The 13,777-nt window shown below is 51.6% G+C and overlaps 1 protein-coding gene across 2 annotated transcripts; it reads left to right on the plus strand.

The window, feature by feature from the left end:
* Nucleotides 1-1,587: 1,587 nt before the first annotated feature.
* On the plus strand, nt 1,588-13,713 carry LOC122480232 (multiple epidermal growth factor-like domains protein 6). Of its 2 annotated transcripts, XM_043574398.1 has the most exons (10): nt 1,588-2,021; nt 2,389-5,780; nt 7,572-7,698; nt 8,396-8,535; nt 10,090-10,293; nt 10,908-11,057; nt 11,267-11,446; nt 12,157-12,273; nt 12,805-12,954; nt 13,147-13,713. In XM_043574398.1, exons 2-10 carry the CDS (start codon nt 5,618-5,620, stop codon nt 13,407-13,409), a joined length of 1,494 nt encoding a protein of 497 aa, XP_043430333.1. In that variant the 5' UTR covers nt 1,588-2,021; nt 2,389-5,617; the 3' UTR covers nt 13,410-13,713. The 2 variants fall into 2 exon arrangements, with proteins under 2 accessions (XP_043430333.1, XP_043430340.1); XM_043574405.1 differs by lacking the exon at nt 10,908-11,057.
* The last annotated feature ends 64 nt before the right edge of the window (nt 13,714-13,777 follow it).

Raw genomic sequence — 13,777 nt, forward strand, 5'->3', positions numbered from 1 at the left:
AAAACAATAGTAACCAAAATAAATTTCAGACCAAATATAGATTTCCATGTAAAAAACAAAACTGTAGGGGTGCCTGGGTGGCTCAGTTTGTAAAGCATCCGACTTCAGCCCAGTCATGATCTCGCGGTTCTTGAGTTCAAGCCCCACATCGGGCTCTGTGCTGACAGCTCAGAACCATGTAGTCTGCCTCAGATACTGTGTCTCTCTCTCTCTCTCTCTGACCCCTCCCCTGCTCATGCTCTTTCTCTCTCTCTTAAAAATAAATAAATATTTTTAAAACTTTTTAAAATAAATATTTACAACCAGAGAGAATGTGGAAAAGAAGCATGACATGAAAGGCAGAAATAATTGAGGAAAGACCACAGGATCTGAAGGTAGTTATTTCAAGCTTCTGTTCAACAGCATCATGAACAAAGTTAAAAGGCAAACAACCAAGCAGGGAGATGTTTTCAATATGAACGTCAGGCCAAGCATCCATCTACTTACTGCCTTATTATATAAGGGCCATTACAAATCACTTACAATAAGACAGAGAGAGACAGACAGACAGACCAACGATAGACCACACCAACATAAAAACATAAACAAAGTAGAGGAACAGACAACTTTTTGTTTGGTTGTGTTTTAATTTATTTAAATTCCAAGTAGTTAACATTCGGTGTAATATTAGTTTCAGGTGCACCATACAGTGATTCAGCAATTCCATACATCCCTCAGTGCTCATCATGACAAATGCTCTCCTTAATTCCCAGCACCTGTTACCCCCCTCCCCCTCCCCCCACCCACCTCTTCTCTGGTAACCATTAGTTTGTTCTCTATAGTTAAGAGTCTGTTTCTTGGTTTGCCTCTCTTTTTTCTCCTTTGCTCATTTGTTTTGTTTCTTAAATTCCATATATGAGTAAAATAATATGTTATTTGTCTTTCTCTGACTGACTTATTTTGCTTAACATAATACTCTCTAGCTCCATCCATGTTGTAGCAAATGGCAAGATTTCATTATTTTTTATGAAGTAAATATTGAGTAATATTTTTGTGAAGTAAATATTGAATAAATATGGAGTAATATTCATATATATATACATATTTACAAGTGTTAATGGACACTTGGGCTATTTCTATAATTTGGCTATGTAGATAATATTTATAACATCAGAGTATATGTGTTCCTTCAAAGTAGTATTTTTGTATTCTTTGGATAAATACCTAGTAGTGCAATTGCTGGATCATAGGGTAGTTCTACTTTTAACTTTTCGAAGAACCTCCATGCTGTTTTCCAGACTAGTTGCCCCAATTTGCATTCCCACTAACAGTGCAAGGGGGTTCCTTTTTCTCCACATCCTCACCAACAACTGTCATTTCTTGTGTTGTTGATTTTAGCCATTCTAACAGCTGTGAGGTGGTATCTCATTACAGTTTTGATTTGTATTTCCCTGATGATCAGTGATGTTGAGCATCTTTTCATGTATCGGTTGGCCATTTGTATGTCTTCTTTGGAAAAGAGTCTATTCATGTCTTCTGCCCATTTCTTAGTTGGATTATTTGTTGTTTCAAGTGTTGAGTTTTATAAGTTCTTTATTTATTTTGGATACTAACCCTTTATCAGATATGTCATGTTCAAACTTTTAATAGAAGGACGATCAGCCTATAAGCCTGGTTTTAAAACCTCTCTCGATACGCTGTCCCATCTAGGCCACATTTAGGGCCACACCTACCACATCCTCAGCATAACCCAGGGGTTTAGAGCCAGGGTGGGACTTGGCCTTTAAATCCGGAGGGTGAGGCTGGAGACAGTGGTGGTCTCCTGCCCTCCATCAATGGTGATCCCATGTGGCTGCCACGGCTCCTCCCCAAGAAGGCTGTGGGCACCCACACTCCTTGCTCTCTGCTTCTTTTCCAGGGGAACCTCCCACCAGAGTCTGGGTGCAAGGCTGGCTGTGGCCTGTGTGCTTTGCCCTGCAGGTCACCACTGCCCTGAGCCAGGCACTGCTACTCCACAGCCCTGTGGTGCTGGAAGCTTCTCTGTAAGTGTTCCCAGAACAGACTCCATCCCTTAGAGGGCTCAGAAGGGGGAGGATACTACAGTCAGGGAAGTGGGGAGGTGGCTAGGTGCAGCCTCCATCCTGGGCCCCTTTCCTCCAGGCGTTGGAAACCTGTGGACCAGGGCAGGTGCTCAGAGAGTACCTCAGTTTTACTGGCATCTGCCCTGCTCTGAGCCCCTCCCATGCCCTGCCCTCCTCAGAAGGAGATGTACACAATAGCCTGGGGTCCCAGCCAGCAGCATTCTCAGTTCAATTCCACATGTATTCTGAATGCCTACAATGTGCCAGCCTTGGCCCAAATGTTAGAGGAGTGGAAAGAAACCAACCTTATTGCCAATCCTCCTTCCAGGGTCCAGGCCATCTCTGGTGCCAAAAGTGCTCAGGAGGAAAGCTCTGCAATCAGACAAAACTGGCCCGCCCCATAGCATGTCCACCTGGGCACTACTGCCCAGCCCCAGGCCTGCTGACCATCCCTTGTCCCATGGTAAGAAGATCCCCTCAGCCCTCCTGGCATCTCTTCACCTGTGCCTGCAAAGGCTCTGGAGCCATCAGCCCTGTACCGGTGGTTGGGGTGGAAGACACTCCTTACTGTGACACGGCCACACGCCAGCCCTCTGCCTCCTGCCCCACTCTGATGAGGAGCACTGGACCACTCCCTTTCTCAAAGCTGATTTCTGATAGTGGTGTTAGACCAGAGGTCACAAGGGGCAAAGCAACCCAGGCTTGTGGAAGAGGGAGGGATGCAGGGAGAGGGAGGGAGAGGCTCAGGAGCTGAAAGATAGAGACTCAGGTGGAGCTGCCAGCAGGGGGGGGCTGGGGGGGCAGCCTTTGTTCTCCAGGCTCCAGAACCCTCCAATCTCCCCCACCCCCCACTGTAGCCATGGCTTCTTCTCCCCAAGATATACGCACCTCTTCAAATGATCTGATGTCCTCTATTCTCTCTTCCTGCCTGCTTTTGAAATCTGCTGTGAATTAATCACATTCCTCACTGGGTGGGTGTTTTGCCATCAAACACTGTTGGTCTATCAAAAAGTAAGTCCCTCTCATTCGTGTGTGTGTTCTGGAGGCTCATTCTTCAAGCAGGCCATTTCCTCCTCCCCAGCCCTGTCGTGTCCAGGATGAGGCCCCGCTCTGTTCCCTTCCTAGCAGAGCAGCCAGGCTACCCAGACCTGGAGCCCCATTCTGGCCTCCAGGTCCTTGATGTCAGTTCAACGTTCTCTGTTCAGGGCACTTTCCGAGAGGCCCCTGGGGCAGCACGTGTGGAAGACTGCCAGCTGTGCCGCCCTGGGGCCTTCTGTGGCAGAACAGGACTGACTGAGCCCCAGGGGCTATGCAGTCCTGGGCACCACTGTGGGCCTGGTTCCAACACCTCCTCTCCGGTGAGTACAGGCCCTCCTGGGCCTAAGGGAGGCAAGGCTGGCCTGAGCTCAGAGGCCTGGGCTGGAGTCAGGGGACACCAGTACCTACCTTTAGGGCTCACGGCCTCTTGGGGTAACAGAGCAAAAATGGTGGGACATTGCAGAGACAGAGCCAGTAAAACTGCAACCATTAAACATGGCCAATAAAAATGGAAGGGCCAAAGTATTTAATATCAGTTTCCAGCTTTTACCTAAAAAGCCACCAAATACAAATAAGTCATCAGTTAGGAAAAATCACAACAGGGCTGACAATTAAGACACATGAACCAAAGCCATTTCTGTACAATATGCATCTACTAATCATCAAAAGTAAACACAGTTGCTGAGGCCCTAAGAAGACACTGCTGAGGGATAGAGTCCATTTCCAGTGGGCCGCACCTGGACCCAGGCTGCCGGACAACAATCGTGAAACATGTTGACAAGAACCTCAAGGCAGTTTGTACCCTTTGATCCAATACTCATGTGGGAAAGAACATAAAAGGGAAAAAAATGTCATTCATTTAAATATGTTAAAGATGTTCAAAACACCACACATTTTAACAGCAAAAACACAACACAAAACAACACAAAGGCCCGGTAATAGGAAAATATCTAAGCACAGATATGGAATACCATCCAGCTGGATAATAGGTGACAGTTAACAATGACAGGTAGATATACTGTCGATACATAGATGACTGAAAGATGATACATAGGTAAGAGTGAGAGAGATAAGACCGACAGACAGATGTGCCTTACCACAAGTGTAGCAGCACTTTCAGCAAATAGGCAGAGAAGTGGGATTGTTTAGGATACTCCACATTAAAATTTATTTCATGTTTCTGAAAAGTTAAACTCCCAGAGCATTTCCCAGAGGGGGGTGTAAGTCAGGTTGATGCGTGTAAATGAGCAGGAGTGCACTACTGGCTGACTGAGGCAGGCCTCCTCACAGAGGGGTTCAGAAGGACTATGAGGGAGCCCAGTGGAGAGAACCCCCTTGTTCTCAACTTTTAAAACTCAACCGGACCCTCTTCCTCTAGGAGGGACTCCCCTTTGGTGACCTCTGCCCTGCTGGCCATTTCTGCCCTGCTGGCACCAAGGATGCCAGGCAGAGGCCCTGCCCAGTTGGCACCTGGAATGCAGAGAGGGGGGCACAGGATGTGAGCTGGTGCCTGCCCTGCCCACCTGGGTTTTTCTGTGCTGCAGCAGGCCAGGCTGCCCCCAGAGGCCCGTGTGCACCAGGTGAGGGCATCCATATTTCCCCCGATGGCCTGGCAGGAAAAGCACCAAGCAGAGGATGGTCAGGTCTGCCACCTGGGCTCTGGCCCTAGGACCCTCAGCTCCTGAGGTAGAGACATGTTAGCGAGAGCTTAGGGGAAGTGTGCCCAGGTCAGTGTGCCCAGCTTGGCCTTGGGAGGCAGGCTGGAAGCTACTAGGTGCCCCTTCTAAATGGATTGTTCCAAGTCCTGAGGCCTAGATGAGGGGGAAGGAGAAGGAAAAGAAGGGCCAGGGATGAGGAAGGACAGTGGTGTTCCAAAGGCTAAGGAAGAGTCTTCTGCCTGCTTGGCCCGGGAAGGCCCATCACCTTGTCTGTGATTGGGACAACACTTTGACCTTCCCCCAAGGGCCTCTGTATTGGGGGGGGGGGGGTCCATGTACAACAGAATATCCATGGGTTCACTGGGGAGTGAAATTTAGGTTCGGATGGATGAGACACAGGCACTCTGCTCCACCATCCTGCCACCCACCTCAGCCTCCCTTTGACTAAATGGTGAACACATATTTGAAGATGTACATTCAAAGGGACCTAGTTAATAGCTCATCTGGGATATCCACAGAGCATGTTGCCATCAAAGCTGTTATTAGTGTGGCAGGACCCTTATGGATGGGAAGGCAAGTAGCATAGCTCCAGCACCAAAAAATAGACCAGCCTGAATGCCTTCTCTGCTTCTAGGATATTACTGCCTAGGAGGAGCGTGGACCCCGACACCTCTCAGTGGCCCATGGGGAGATGGTGGCTCTATGGGCCACATCTGCCCTGAAAGCTCACAGGTGGCCACATCCCAGACAGATGGGCCTCACAGCAATGGCTCAGGTACTTGGGCTGGCTCAGAAGGCAGACCAGAGTTGCTATAGAAACCATCTACAACACAGGGTGTGCAAGGCCACAAACTGACACAGATGCTTTACTTTCCAGGCCAAGAGAGCCACCAGGAGAGGACCTGCCCTCCCAGTCATTACTGTCCCCAGGGCACTGGCCACATCCCCTTTCCTTGCCCTCAGGACATATCCAGTCCATGGAAGGGCCAAAGCCCAGCCCAGAGCTGTTGGCTATGTTTTGCAGGTGAGGAAACAGAAGGGAGCAGTTGGGGTTTCTCCTGGAGAGTCAGGTCAAAACTGTGTTTTGGGGCCTGGGGAGCAGCAGGTCACTGGAAACCTCTCTCTGATGGCCTAGGGTACAGGAGACCCTGGGAACAGTGGTCAAGGACAGGGCCTTTGGACTAGGCAGAAGTCCAGTGGCACTATTCCTTGCTGTGGGAAATCACTTAACTCAGTTTCTCATGTGCCCAATAAGAATACAGAATATGGGAATTTGTATTATTGAGGTAAAAATTAGATATGACAGTAAATAAATGCTTACCTTGACTGAGGCAAAGAAGTGGCCATAATACAGAAGAACAGTTTCCATGGAGGAGACAAAGGGCTTGGCATGGTCCTGGGTAAGTGAGGATGTGTACTCAGTGACACTCATGTCATTGGCCCAGAAGTGACAGCATGGGACTGGGCTTCTTGCCGGGCAGGCTGAGCAGTGGCTCCATCCAATGCCCTGCTTCAAAGGGTGGGAGTGTTGGGAGCATTGCAGGCCTGACCTTGGCTGTACTTCACTCCCCAGGGCAGCATCAAGAGACCTTCTGGCAGAGTGAGTTTAAGTGTGGGGCTAGATAAGGGCAGCTATGAGATCGCAAATCATGGAACCTCTGGGCTGGGGGAGCCTCAGGGAACAGGACTTCCTTCCCTGTCCTTCCTCCAGTGACAAGATTGGGCCTGGCTGGTGACCCCACTGAGGTCTTGTGTCTCCCAAGACCCTGCCATCGTGACCTCACTGCCACCCGTGCAGGTTCTCTGTGGCCAGAGCCAGCACGGAGCTCATGGGCAGCACTCTAGGACTGTGCTGTGGGATGAGCACCAGCCTGGCAGCCCCTGCCAGACAGCACTTCTACCCCCCACCCCCACCGGCTCAGGGGTGCCCCAGGGGTGAGATTATGGACCATCTCCCAACCCCAGACCTCCCTTGTCCAAGGACAGCCCACAAAGAGCAGCCACTGTTTATCCTCCCCCTTGTGACATCAGTGTCCTTAGGGGTGTGGAGACAACTCTCATGCAAACTGTAAGACCACAGATGTTTAAAACTCTGTTACTCTGTCTTCCTCCTTCACCTGCCTGTTGCTGGTACAACATGCACTGCACGTGTTTCCTATGCTCACACATGCCCACAGATGTGTACACATCATGCTTCCACAGGTAAACCTGCCAGCTTGGGGGCAGTGACAAAACCAGGATCACACATACTTTTTTTTCTCTTCTAACTTCTCCTATCCTTCTTCTTCTTAGAGTTTATTACCCATAGATTATGTGCTCCATGAGCTAATAAAGGGTCATAATGCTGCAAATAGAAATAACAAACTTGGCCAAGAAGGGAACAGGCTTCCAAAACAAGTGTCCCAGAGGCCTTCATTCAGTGGCTCAGACTCTGCTTCTCAAGCTGGGTATGGAGCCCCCAGTCCTCCTGGTCTGTCCTGTGCCCACCTTTCTCCAGAATAGGCCAAATGCTGGCACCCCTGTACTTTCTCCTCACCTTTGCAGTCTGCCCAGATAATTTCTGATTACATCTCTGTGCCCCACCCCCACACCTGGGGCCCCACCCACTGTCCCTGTGATGAGCCAGGACTGGACAGGACCCTGGACTGGAGCTGCCTGGGCAGTCAAGGGTGATGTCACTCCAGTTTTTAATCTCTGCTACTGTATTTCAGGAAATGTCCTCTGCAGAGGGTGGGCAAGACTGGGACTACTGAGTGATTGGTTTGGGTGTGGGAGGGGCTATTTTGTGATCCCACCTACTTCTGACTTTGGGCAGGAGCTGAAGTCACCCAACCTGACGGAGGCATCCATGCCATGGCAGGGGGCCCCTGCCCTCCAGGCCACTTCTGTCCAGTGGGCACAGCAGTGCCCCTGCCTTGCCCTGTCGGTACCTTCTCAGATCGGTGAGTGAGAAGCCCATGGGGGTAAGCCCAGAGCTGTCTTCCTCCTGGTCTTCTGTCCACATAGACCATCTCACTGGCAGCATCCCTCCACCACAGAAGGACATCAGCCTCAGAGCAGGGCTTCCACTTGACCTGTGACCAGCATTATAGGTAAACGGAGTTTTCTTATCAGAATAAGGGCAGGCAATATGGGCTCCTGGGAGCTTGAGAACATTCATACCCGAGAAAGAAAGGCCATCAGGTATTCTGTGCATCTGCCTGAGTCTAATTTGAGAGTAGAGTCCCATCTTCCCATGTTTAGGAGCATCCCAGCCCCCAAGAGAAGGTACTCAGGGCAAGGGGACAGCTGTGGAGCCAATGGTTGAAGGGCTGGTGGATGTTCTGCCTATTGCTGCCAGACAAAAAGGTCTGTGGCCCTAGACAACTGAGTTTGAATTAAGATTAAGATGGAAAAGGACAACTATACCCAGACAGCTGTCTTGGGGAGCAGCAGGGAGAGAAAGAGAAAGAGAGCCCTGTTGAGCTCTCCTCCAGGCATCTTCCAGAATGAAACCACCTGCCTTGTAAGCAGGAAGAATCCCAGGGAACCTAAAAGAGGAGAAATGAAAAGGCAGCTCCAGAAATGCATGGTCCCTTGCCAGGACATGGCTACTCCACCTGGTCCCACTGATGCCCAGGTTTCTCTCTGTCTCTCCAGGATGTTTCTCACCATGGCATCGGAGTGCCTGTCCTGCCCCTTTGGCCATTTCTGTGGTGCATCTGGCCTCACTGCCCCCTCTGGACCCTGTTCACCTGGCTACTTCTGTATGGAAGGAGTCTCCTCCCCAACCCCAGCAGGTAAGGGGTCTCTTAGGACTGGTGTGGGCCCTGCACTGGCCCAACGCCCAGAGGTAGATGGGCACTCTGATTATGGGAGGTGACTGGGTGCGGGGCAGTTTGAGGACAAAGGGGAAGGGTGTGAACAAGCGGGCCTGGAGAAGATCCTTGGCCGGAGTGTTTAGAAGTCTGACTGCTATTCCTGGACCCACTGACCTCCTGTCCTGTGCCTGTAGCAGTATTTCTCATGGTTGGCTCACTGCCCTCTGGACTGTGGTCATTGGGCTCTTGTTACATCTGTGGTTCTGAGCCCACCTCAGCCCCACCCAACCTCCTAAATCAGAGCCCCACTGACCCAAAGATGGAAACGCCATATATTTTCAAGAATGTGGGCAGGGAGAACCTGGGGGCTTCCAGAGACCAGCCAGCAGGTTCCAGAATGGTACCCTTTGAGGAACCCAGAGGTGAGCTGAGTGTGGACCTCGTCTCCCATGAGGGCTGGAGACAGCACCCGTGGGGAGGTGGAGCACAAGGTAAGCTCACAGGGAAGACCCTCTGCACCCTTGTTCTCAGAGGATGCCCTTTATTCCTTGGGAACTTCTGAAGGGGGAGGGGGATGGTACACACAGCACTGAGCTACAACTTTGGTGAGGGCCATTGAACCTAGGCCAGGGCCTTAAAGTCCCTCTTCTCAAGAACTTCCATTTGTCCAAAAAACATTTGAGGCAAAAACCCAGTTCCATTATGGAAAGTGAAGTTCTGGGGAGTCGGGTGGGCAGCAAGAGAGCAGGAGTCATGACCCCAGTGCAGGGACTTGGTGGGGGGGGCGGTTATAGGAGGCACAGGGTTCTGCTCACAACCACACACGAAAGCAATGCTTTCTAAATCCATTTTTTTAAAAATAAACACTCACGTTGTGTGTCCTCAGAAGAACACAAGGGGGAATATAAAAAAAACAGGCTTTGAGTCTGGTCGAAGCACGGAGAGACGCTGGTCACAAAAATCAGTTACCATTCCAGGATGCCATCCCCACTAAAAATGGGTCATTATTCCTGCCCACCTACGAAAGGGGGATTTTCTTTTTCTTTTTACTTTTTCTTTCTTTCTTTCTTTCTTTCTTTCTTTCTTCCTTCCTTCCTTTCTTCCTTTCTTTCTTTCCTTTCCTTCTTCTCTTTCTTTTTCTTTCTTTCTTTCTTTCTTTCTTTCTTTCTTTCTTTCTTTCTTTTCTTTCCTTCTTTCCTTCTTTCTTCCCCTGACCCTGGGATCATGACCTGAGCCAAAGTCAAGAGTCAGACACTCAACCAACTGAGCTACCCAGGCAACCCGAAAGGGGGATTTTCTGAGGCTCAAATACACATGCATAAATATATAACATATATATAAAGCATATATTCTTTGATCTGGAAGATGCTATATAAATGTTAATTATCAGCATTATTTATTTCTAAAACCCTTGAACCTCTGCCCCAAACCCAAGTCCACATTTGGTCTTGGTGGCACAAGTCACCCCAGGCTCCGTTATGCTCAACAGTGACTGGGCCTGCACTCCTCACTTAGCTTCCTTCCTTTCTTCAGGCCACGCAGAGCATGGGGGGCCCTGTCCCCAAGGCCACTTCTGCCCCAGTGGGACCAGCCTTCCCCATCCTTGCCCTGCTGGCTCCTACAGCAACCTGACTGGCCAAGCATCCTGCTTCCCCTGCCCTGCTGGCTATTACTGCCCTGAGAACATCACCACTTACAGCGGGCACCCCTGCCCCACTGGCTTCTACTGCCCCAGAGGTGAGTGCCTGGGCCACAACTCCCAGAGGCAAGGCTGAGCAGCAGGGGCTAGTATAGGTGGCAAGGGTAGGGGTGGGGCTTGGTGCTTGCTGCTCTGTAAACTGCAGCAGCAACCAAGGATCACACAGATGTTCACTGCTGAGACTGTCCCACCACCTGTCCCAAAGGCCCAGGGAAGGACTGGACCTTTCACAGAGGCTGAACCCAAAGCAAGAGGCCTTGAGCAGCAAATTTCATACAAGTGTTTTGCTTTACCTTTAAAATTCATGAGAGTTTTACTTTCTACTCTATAACATAATCCCATTGGCTAAAAACTAAAGATTTAAGATTACTTTACCAGTATGTTACAAATTTGGGGCCACATGCTTTTCAGCAAAGTTCACCACCAGGAAAATGATTCCTGCAAACTCTATGGCTTTGTGGACTCTGGGCCCACGACCACACAGCCTGGAAAGCCAAACATAAGCTATTGGTGAGGCAGTGGCTCCTGTGGCTCAGGCCAGGAATTTGCCAGGACAGGTCCTACGAGATGGCACCAGGAGCAGTGAGTGGCATGGTCCCTCTCCTTAGCCTTGAGCCCAGCTGGAATCCCTCCTCTGAACTTTGCTTTTCAGGCACCAAATATGCCACCCAGTTCCCCTGCCCTCGGGGCTACTACAACCCAGACCCAATGACCCAGAGCCTGGACAGCTGCCTGCCTTGTCCCCCAGGCCACTACTGTGGGCAGGAGAATCTGACCCAGGCCTCTGGACCATGTGATGCAGGTGCGCTTCCCAAAGCACCCTAAGAAACTCCCACCTATCCCCGTGCTTCCTACTGCTGTCCCTGGACCTGGGGTGACCTGAACTATCTCCTGGAATAGCTACTGGGAGGAGTAGGCCCGCAGCCTGGGTGAGCTCAGCCTTTGACCCCTGGGGTCCCCAACAGTCCTCTTGCCCCACTGCCTGCCTTTCTGTGCTGATCTCCACCCCAGGCTGGTTCTGCGTCTCAGCAGCCTGGACCGCCCGCCCCTTTGACCTGGACAACTACACCAGCACCAATTGCCTGTGTCCAGCCACGGCTACAGGGGGGAAGTGTCCAGCTGGATCCTTCTGCCCTGAGGGCAGCTCAGAACCCATGCCCTGCCCACCAGGCTCTTTCTGCGCCACCTCTGGTAAGGACCCAGGAGCCCTCTCTGGCCACTGTGCTATGAGCCAGGCTTGGAGACGATTGAGAGAAATGGTAGGAACCCACCTTGCTCTTACCAGCTGTGTGGCTGCAGGCATGAACCAATATTTCCCTCTATAAACTGAGAACTGATGTCTCTACCTGCCTGGTCAGGTGGTGTGCTTGGCAAGCCTACAGGAAGGTCTGTGCTAACATAAACTTGCTGCCATCATGGTTGAGTGAACACAGGTGGGTCATTGCAGAATACCAAGGGAAGGCAAGTCTCTCTGCAGAGGAAGGAGCTCGGTGGCCCCTCACTTATGCCCTCTCACGAATCCCCGTGACTGAGTGACGTCCTGAGCACCTGCTGTGACCAAACACTCCCAGTCACTGAGGACCCAGATATGAACTAGACTCTTCCTGCCCCAGCCTCTGGCCAGCCTCAGATGGTAGAGCATAGTGAGGCCAAGACCCCAGCCTCTGCTCAGATCTCAGCTCTGTCTGCTACTACTGACAATGCCTCAGGCCCTCTGTGAGATGAAAGTGGTACCCCTGTCACAGGGTTGGGTAGAGGAGAGAAAGAGACAAAGCGCTGGGCATAGGCTCAGCCACTCATGCAACTCCCAGTCCTCCGGGGCCAGACACTGCACAAGGACCCCTGTCTGTCTGCATAAAGAGGCTACTCAGCCTCAGCCTGGCACCCCCTCTCACCCCCAGGCCTGTCCACACCCAGTGGGCCCTGCCAGGCTGGCTACTTCTGTGCCAAAGGAGCAGTGTCCCCAGCTCCAGAGGATGGGCTGACAGGGGCCCTCTGTCCCCCAGGAACCTTCTGCCGTGAGTGTCTCCATGGGCCCCACTCTCAGCCCTACTCGGCCTCCTGTCCAGAAGGCTGCTGACAGATCTTACTTCTCAGTTTGTGTCTGGACCCTGGGGCAATTGGGAAGAAGCCAGAGGGAAAAGGGATGCCGTAGATGGTCCATCCCAAGGCCAAGGAATGTTGCAGTGGGGAGTAGTTAAAGTCATTTGGGATGTTTGCTGTGATTTGAGTTGTTTGATGTGGACAGCTGAGAACCGACAGCAGTGGCCTTGTCGCATCAGGAGTCTCATTAGCTGTCAGTGTATGAGCCCACATGATGATCCCCCAGCAGCAGGTGAAGGGCTTGAGTCTCTCCATGTGATGTGGAGGGGCCAGGGAGCTGGGCTTCAGGGAGGTTGGCAGAGATGGGTCCTACAGGCAAGGTCACCATGGGTCCTGCCCCATCTCTGAGGCTGGGCCCACACCTGTTGCCCTTAAGGAGCCTACCCCCTGGACCTGAGGCCTCCCCTCAGCCAGGCCATGGCTTTGCTGCCTCCCTGTGTCCTCAGCTGCAGCATCACACAGGCCAACACCATGTCCCGCTGGCACCTTCTCCGGCCTCGCAGAGCAGACCATGCCCTCTGCATGCCAGACCTGCCCACGAAGCTTCTACTGCAAGGAAGCTGGTCTACAGGCCCCCAGTGGGCCTTGCCCAGCAGGTGAGAGGCAGCAAAGATCTTCAGGTGCAGGGAAGGGGGACAAGGTCTGGGGGGGAGAGCGCCCCAAGGGCAGCTGTCTGGGTCCTGGGCTCCACAGCACAGCTCTCAAGGCCCTTGTGGCAAGAGACCCTGTTATGTCTAAATGTCTCAGGGAGAGGAGAGTCCTCCTAAGTGTCCCTCCCTCCTGGCCAGGTTATTACTGCGACTCTAGTGCTGGGCCCATCAAGGACTTCAGCCTATATCCTTGTCCTCAAGGCTATTACTGCCCCCTGGGCACAGCCATGGCCACACACCACAGGTGCCCAGTAGGTACATACGGCCCTCGGAGAGGGCTAAGGAGCATCGCTGAATGCCAGCTGTGCCCTGCTGGGAAATTCTGTGCACTGGCAGGGCTTGTGGCACCAACAGGTATGTCCTGGAGGGCAGAAAAGGACTTCGGCACAGGGTGGGCTTGATTGGTGGGTCCCAGAGCAGGCTGAGGAGGAGATGCTTCAGGGGAAAACTATATGGACCTGGATCACTGGTAAAGATGGGGGGCAGAGCAGCAGGGTGTTGGGCAAATATTCTACCGCCTTCCCAAGACCCCTTACATCAGAAACACTGTGTCCCCACATCCCACCCCAGAAAGTCAGGAGGTATGGGGTCAGACCTCAGTGTCTAGTTTTAAAAAGCTTTCCAGGTGATAGGGCACCTGGGTGGCTCAGTGATTGTGTCCGACTTTGGCTTAGGTCATGTCTCACGGTTCCTGAGTTCAAGCCCCATATCGGGCTCTGTGCTGACAGGTCAGAGCCTGGAGCCTGTTTTGGATTCTCTGTCTCCCTCT

The sequence above is a fragment of the Prionailurus bengalensis genome, chromosome A1 (genome assembly GCF_016509475.1).
Source record: "Prionailurus bengalensis isolate Pbe53 chromosome A1, Fcat_Pben_1.1_paternal_pri, whole genome shotgun sequence".
NCBI lineage: Eukaryota > Metazoa > Chordata > Mammalia > Carnivora > Felidae > Prionailurus > Prionailurus bengalensis.

Coding starts and splice junctions, on each gene's coding strand:
- LOC122480232 (XM_043574398.1), top strand. CDS start 5,618: ATGCTTTACTTTCCAGGCCAAGAGAGCCACCAGGAGAGGACCTGCCCT. Junction 10,294..10,907: donor TGGCTTCTACTGCCCCAGAG/GTGAGTGCCTGG, acceptor TTTGCTTTTCAG/GCACCAAATATGCCACCCAG. Junction 12,955..13,146: donor CAGTGGGCCTTGCCCAGCAG/GTGAGAGGCAGC, acceptor CCTCCTGGCCAG/GTTATTACTGCGACTCTAGT.